This window comes from Monopterus albus, unplaced genomic scaffold, assembly GCF_001952655.1.
Source record: "Monopterus albus unplaced genomic scaffold, M_albus_1.0 scaffold163.1, whole genome shotgun sequence".
Classification (NCBI taxonomy): Eukaryota; Metazoa; Chordata; class Actinopteri; order Synbranchiformes; family Synbranchidae; genus Monopterus; species Monopterus albus.
In genome coordinates this window covers 554,959-561,919 of record NW_018128043.1, presented here as the reverse complement: position 1 = coordinate 561,919, position 6,961 = coordinate 554,959, and the positions used below count along the sequence as shown (strand labels likewise).

Below are 6,961 nucleotides of genomic sequence, written 5' to 3'. Positions count from 1 at the left end.
CAATGTGGCCTGCCTGAGGAAGGAGAGGGCCCCCAGAGTGCCACCAGCCATGGACTGGGACAATCCGGCAATCTTCCCTGATGACGACAGTGGTCGGCTGCTGTGGTGGTGAAATCCTTTCACAGCATTAATGTTCAGGTGAACATAACTTTTTGATATTGTCCATTGATGAACAGTGTGCCTTGCCAGTGATGTGCATTGATTGGTTTAATATTCCTCATCTTATGATTTCAGATCGTCTGCAATGCTGACTGTGTGATCAGCAATGTTGTGGCAAAATGGCCTGGCTCAGTCCATGACTCCAGAATCTTTCGGGCCTCTGAAATCTATCGGCGCCTATCACAAGATGAGCCACACAACCCCTATTAACCACGTTTTACATCATGGCTGTGTCAATAATATCACTGTGTTTATGAGGTAGTAATGATGAGATTTTGTGTTGACATGTGAATTCTCTGGTGTGTTGCTGGGAGACAGGGGGTATGGCTGCCAGTCCTTTCTCCCAACACCTTTCACAGAAACCCAGGAAGCACAGCAGGCCTACAACCATGCCCATGCCTGGACCAGGGCCAGAGTTGAAATGACCTTTGGCCTCCTGAAGGCACGCTTTCACTGCCTTCACAAATTAAGGGTCAGCCCTGTGAGGGCATGTGACATTACTGTGGCTTGTGCTGTCCTCCACAATGTGGCCTGCCTGAGGAAGGAGAGGGCCCCCAGAGTGCCACCAGCCATGGACTGGGACAATCCGGCAATCTTCCCTGATGACGACAGTGGTCGGCTGCTGTGGTGGGGAAATCCTTTCACAGCATTAATGTTCAGGTGAACATAACTTTTTGATATTGTCCATTGATGAACACTGTGCCTTGCCAGTGATGTGCATTGATTGGTTTAATATTCCTCATCTTATGATTTCAGATCGTCTGCAATGCTGACTGTGTGATCAGCAATGTTGTGGCAATCCATGACTCCAGAATCTTTCGGGCCTCTGAAATCTATCGGCGCCTATCACAAGGTGAGCCACACAACCCCTATTAACCACGTTTTACATCATGGCTGTGTTAATAATATCTCTGTGTTTATGAGGTAGTAATGATGAGATTTTGTGTTGACAGGTGAATTCTCTGGTGTGTTGCTGGGAGACAGGGGGTATGGCTGCCAGTCCTTTCTCCTAACACCTTTCACAGACCCCCAGGAAGCACAGCAGGCCTACAACCATGCCCATGCCTGGACCAGGGCCAGAGTTGAAATGACCTTTGGCCTCCTGAAGGCACGCTTTCACTGCCTTCACAAATTAAGGGTCAGCCCTGTGAGGGCATGTGACATTACTGTGGCTTGTGCTGTCCTCCACAATGTGGCCTGCCTGAGGAAGGAGAGGGCCCCCAGAGTGCCACCAGCCATGGACTGGGACAATCCGGCAATCTTCCCTGATGACGACAGTGGTCGGCTGCTGTGGTGGTGAAATCCTTTCACAGCATTAATGTTCAGGTGAACATAACTTTTTGATATTGTCCATTGATGAACACTGTGCCTTGCCAGTGATGTGCTTGTATGGATTTGTCCTGCATTTATTTCAGTGTGCAGACATGCGGGGTGTGTTATATACAGACCTTTTGAATGTGTATTTATCCTTTTGTTGTATAATATGCTTTGATTTTGTGCTTTCCATCTTGTAGAGTCACTGTGTGACTTCAGTTTCGAAAGGAGCTGATGGTTTACCTGCTTTGTTTTATCCTTATTCAATAAAGGAACATAATGTTACACTTTGTGTTTTTATATTTATATGGAATGTGTATTTTATATGACAGAGTATTAAGGCCACACTAAGGAAGAAGGAAAAAGTCATACATTTATGAGGCTGGTTCTTTTTTCCCTAAAAGATGCATATTCTTTTTACAGTCCTGATACATATGACAATGTGATGCTGATGTGCCAAAAGATTAAGTATGTCCTTGATTGTGGAACCATACTGAAGACCAATTCCACAAAATGCCCCACAGCTGTCATTTTAACAACTGTCCTCCTCTAAAACAACGGGTTACAATATTATTAAAGACTTCATTATCGAAGTCTGTGAATGTTCTTTTTTTTCCCTGTGTGGCCCTAATATTCTATCATTTTATATAAAGCCTTGTAGTCTATGGGAAACTGTAAATTATCTAATGATAGCAACATCATCTAAAAGTCATTTATCCAAAATGATTGAAATTAATGATCACAAACGTTTAAACAATGACAGTGGGTCTAATTATATGTGATAACAATGTATAGTGTGCAGTGAAATAACTATTGGTTTCCGTTTGTGGTGACTGCTGACTGACATAAGGGATGAGATTAAATAAATCCTGGAACTTAGCCTGGTCTGGAGCAGGCTAGCTCCAAGAATAAATCTCCATGGTAATTTATACCATAACATCCTACCGCCATCTAATCCAGCTTTAGTGCAACCGGATCACGGATAAATTGAGCCAGGATCACCAAGATATCCCGGCTTAATCCCTTATCCTAGTTTTGTGCAATAGGCCCCTGGTGATTGCTCCAGGTGAGTTTCATTACAAAATAAAGCATCACATGCTGGAAATACAACAATTTCTGATGATTTTGAGAAGGTGTCAATAATTCTGCCCAGTCTATTTTTGGAATTCTTTTTTTCTCTATTTTTTGTGTTATTCCGATGAAAACAAAAGAAATAAACATGAGAATACCAAAGACTTGGTGACTGCAACACTTTTCTGGGAGAAATGGTATGTTATCTGATAGAAATGCAGGGGTGCCAGTATTTTTTGTTATGACTGTATATATACTGTATTTATTTATAGATTCATACCGGAGTGCAGTACTCAACCATGGGGTACTGCATCTTGTGTCCCTTGGCGACACGGCCCGAGAAAAAGCAGCTTTGGCAAATGTCATAGTTGAAATGTTTCAGACTCCGATATCTAAAGACAGAAACAGAAAAAGTAAGTTAGGTCAAAAAAGCAAAGAGAAAAAGGCAGAAGGTGGTGGGGGAGTGTAAAAAAAGAGCAGAAGAGAGAGCAAATAAAAAAGGACAGAACGAATGAGACAGGATCAATAAAGAGAGAAATTTATGGCTGTGTTTTCTCCAGGGTAGAAGTAGTTAAAATTCTTTCAGCCTAGCAGCTAAATGAGAAATTTATTCTCTGGCCCTGGGACTCTTCATTAAAATTTATCACCCCTCTTGTCATGAAGGGACCCACCAACAATAGAGCATACACACCTCCTTTTACAGGTCCCAAAATTTAAAATTAAAAAAGCCTCATGGGTTCAACCAGTATCTTTAGAGTTGGGGATACAAATATGACTACTCACATCATCAATCATTCATATGGCTGTTTTACTGCCTTGCTACTACTGCTGAATTAGACTAGGGTTACAAATAGGATCACAAGATTTTTCACAGCTGGAGCTCGACTATGGTAAGAGAGAGCAATCTCACTGATCAAATGGATGATGTTAATGAGTTTTTATTGGAATGATAACATCCAGTAAAATGTATTCTAGCTCACAATGACCAATGTTTTTGTAATCTTATCTTACTCTTAAACACCATTATTTTTGCCTTAAAGATCCACAATTCAGATACACTGGCCTCTCTTAACTTGCCAACTTTGTTGTAAACTTGCTCATTTAAACTTAATAGGGGTTATGCGCAACTTACTTCCGTATACTGCAAAACAGAATAATCTGTTTCCGGTTTGCAACTAGTATGAAATATGGCACTGTTCTACTCAAGATGTCTCCAAGAATTACCAAAGATGAAGATCACGGATGTCCACCGAATATGCAGTTCGACGTCTAAAACACCGGGCAGCAAGCTGGATAAGGGGTTTAAGCTATATGCTTCTTCATACATCCACGACTACGAAGATAGAGTTATGTATTGTTATCTTACAAATGGAGATGTAGCTAAGCTAGTTCGTAAGATGACTAGCTAATGTTATCGATATTTACACCGAGCATCTGTCTGGTACACCAAAATAATGTAATACACTACCGGAAAGCTAATAGTAACTAAGCTTGTGTAATGGAAATGCTAAATTCGCAAACTGCTGGGCTTCTAATTTTTCACATACCATGTCCAAGGCTGATGGTTCTGGTCTAGCATGGTCATGACACTGAAGCAGAAATCCGACGTCCATCTGTTCCTCCTCAATTTCCTCCGGCCGATGCGTTCTCTCCTACACGCTTGGTCTACTTGCAGGCAGAGAGTAGTCATTCCAGGCAAACAACACTGGAACGGCTCCTTCTTTCAAACGCTGTCGTCCACCTTGAATTACATCTGTGGAAACGAAGCGTCTGCTACACACTGTTGTCGTCCTCTTAATTACAAGATTATCACGTCGTACATTACGGATCCATATTTTTCTTAAGGTTTCATCCTTAGGGAAATCGTGAAAGCTTAAGGCTGAATTGAACTTCCCTGACATCGCGCATTGAGATACGCAGCAGAAATCACTGTTTGGATGATCCCGCTTCTGGTATTTGTGTCTTGAAAAAGACATTTTTGTTTTTTTTTTTTAATCTATGAACTAATGAAATAAAACGAGCTCAAAGAACGTGTTTCGCGTTACTACTGTTGTGTCACCCGCGTTCTTCGGAAAAGCCCGGTTTCCGGTTTGGTCACGTGACGTTCCGCATAACCCCTATACCGTGTGTTGAGCAGTCATCAGACAAAAAAAAATCTCTACTCATGGAGCCTCACATTCTGCTGCTGGAAATGAGATGACGAAAGTAATAAAGAAAGAACAGTTTGACATTTAGTCAGAAAACTAAAAATAATATCTCGACTCATGGATCCTACACATTGAGCTATGATTTGTTCAAAGTTGTCTTTTTGTCAAATAGTGCAACATGGCTCTAAACAATAATCTACTAGCAGCTCTGTGCACTCAAGCATAGCAGTGCTTTGAGCCAAATGCTAACATCAGCATGCTAAAATGCTCACAACAGACTGGGCCAACTGCCTGGCACTGGCATCCCTATAGCCAAGCTGCTAGCTTGGCTACAAGGTCTTGATCACAGTCTGTGAGACTGCATGAATCATTTTTGACACAAGCCATAGTGTGATTAATATCTGGCTGATTAGTCATTCACGTGTATTTTGAACATTCACCTACAAAGCCCAGACAAAAACTGTGAATTCTTTAAGGTATGTTTTTACTGTAAAACAAAAAGTGGTTGTGCTGCAATGGTATCACTCTACTGACCTGAATCCTATGATGGGACACTCCTTACAGATGTTACACTTGGCCTGGTGCTTGGCAGTCTCAGCAGCAGCCACACGGTGCAAGACTGGTAACCACACCATGGACTGGGGCTCCAGACGCATCCAGTCCAGGAACATGGCTGCATCCAGCTCAGGTTTGTTGTTGGCCTGGGAAAACAAAGTTACAGCAAGCATGTAAATTTAAAAAAAGCTAACTTTGATTTTTAAAACACTAATGACATACAGTAAATACAAAAACTATTTTAGAAGGTTTGCATGCCTGAGGGAGTACAAGTTTAAATGAAACATTTTGTTTAAGCCTCCTAATCACTGAAAATGAAAGTAACAGTCTTTCTGTTGGTGACAGTTTTTGAAATTATTGGTGTCTGGAACATAATTTAATGTAAAGATTTATCAGCTTTTTTTATCCCATCTATTGTCACTAGAAATGTTTGATGCTTTGAGGTAAAAACAATCAAGGAACAAGGTGATTACAGCCTCAAAATGTGACAACTCTCATATATCAAGGTTTGTATTAGTGGCTCTGTCAATTAAGGTGTGTGAAAAATGTCTTCAATAAAATTATAAACAAAGCAGGCACACTGAAGGTGAAAAATGACATGCTCATTTTGATTCCCAGGGCACTATGATTATATTCAGAAATCCCAATTTAATGCTGTCAGGTTTTCTGTTATTCCATCTCACATATACATTTTGCAGTGGCAATGGTGACAGATTTACCTTGAAAACTGGTTGTAAATATCTAAATAACAGCCCTTTAATTTCAGACAAAGGTAGACAAAAGCAGCCCAATTCTATCCACTGAGAGATGACTTTGTTGGATGTAGTGATGACGGTGTATTTTTTCCGATGCAAAAAATATAAATTGTTAATTAACCTTGTTAAAACCACAAAGGTTTCACCTTTCAGTAATAGGTGCTGTAGTGGTTGGGGGCTTGTCGTAGAATATGAAAGAAAAAAAATCCAGAGGAACGAGCTTAGTTTCCTTACAACGACCAATGAAAATATGCTAAATGAGAGATAGTCACTGAAGCTAACCTGATGTGATGACATGACTTTAGCTATGTAGAAAGTCAAACCAGACTGCTAACTCTGACCAAAACAGTTAGAAGTAAGTGTGTGTGTGGGCATGAGACGTACAAACTGGAAGCAGCTGCGGACAGAGGGTTCGATGTTGGAGCCACCGAAGGAGGCTACCTCACCGAGCTGTCGTGGGATCTGGATGGAGTCGTGAAGGAGGAGGCCCAGACGCCGCTGGTCACAGAAACCGGTTGCACTGGCAACCTGCCTAAACAAGACTGGAGGAGGGAGAGGGGACAGGGGATGTTGATGTATGTATTTTATCTACTTTGTGTAACAGAACTGCAACATCAAAACCATGATGTATGTTGAAAAATATACTTAAGAGTACCAAAATTAAAAATACTGGTTCTGCAGATGGCGTGACCCCTCCTTGAACCGCCACCTTATTGTGGTGGAGGGGTTTGAGTACCCGAGTGATCCTAGGAGCTATGTTGTCGGGGGCTATATGCCCCTGGTAGGGTCTCCCAAGGCAAACAGGTCCTGGGTGGAACCTTACTCCTCGAGAGAGGCTGGACTCTCTACTACTCTGGAGTTGCCTGCGGTGAGAGGCGGCCGGCTGGTGTGGGCTTGCTCATAGCTCCCCAGCTTAACCGCCCTGTGTTGGGGGTTACCCCAGTGAACGAGAGGGTCGTT

The 6,961-nt window shown here is 42.0% G+C and overlaps 1 protein-coding gene and 2 long non-coding RNA genes across 3 annotated transcripts in view; 2 read left to right on the top strand and 1 right to left on the bottom strand.

The window, feature by feature from the left end:
* LOC109968814 (dystrophin-like) overlaps nt 1-6,961 on the bottom strand; it is a 345,011-nt gene that overhangs the window by 25,454 nt on the left and 312,596 nt on the right. The window contains 3 exon segments of the mRNA XM_020615347.1: nt 2,825-2,936; nt 5,226-5,392; nt 6,386-6,543. Of these exon segments, the coding sequence (XP_020471003.1) occupies nt 2,825-2,936; nt 5,226-5,392; nt 6,386-6,543 (437 nt within the window).
* Nucleotides 7-433, top strand: LOC109968815 (uncharacterized). The gene is made up of 2 exons (XR_002276181.1): nt 7-138; nt 235-433. It is a non-coding gene; the product is annotated as an uncharacterized LOC109968815 (long non-coding RNA).
* On the top strand, nt 528-1,218 carry LOC109968816 (uncharacterized). The gene is made up of 2 exons (XR_002276182.1): nt 528-1,012; nt 1,113-1,218. It is a non-coding gene; the product is annotated as an uncharacterized LOC109968816 (long non-coding RNA).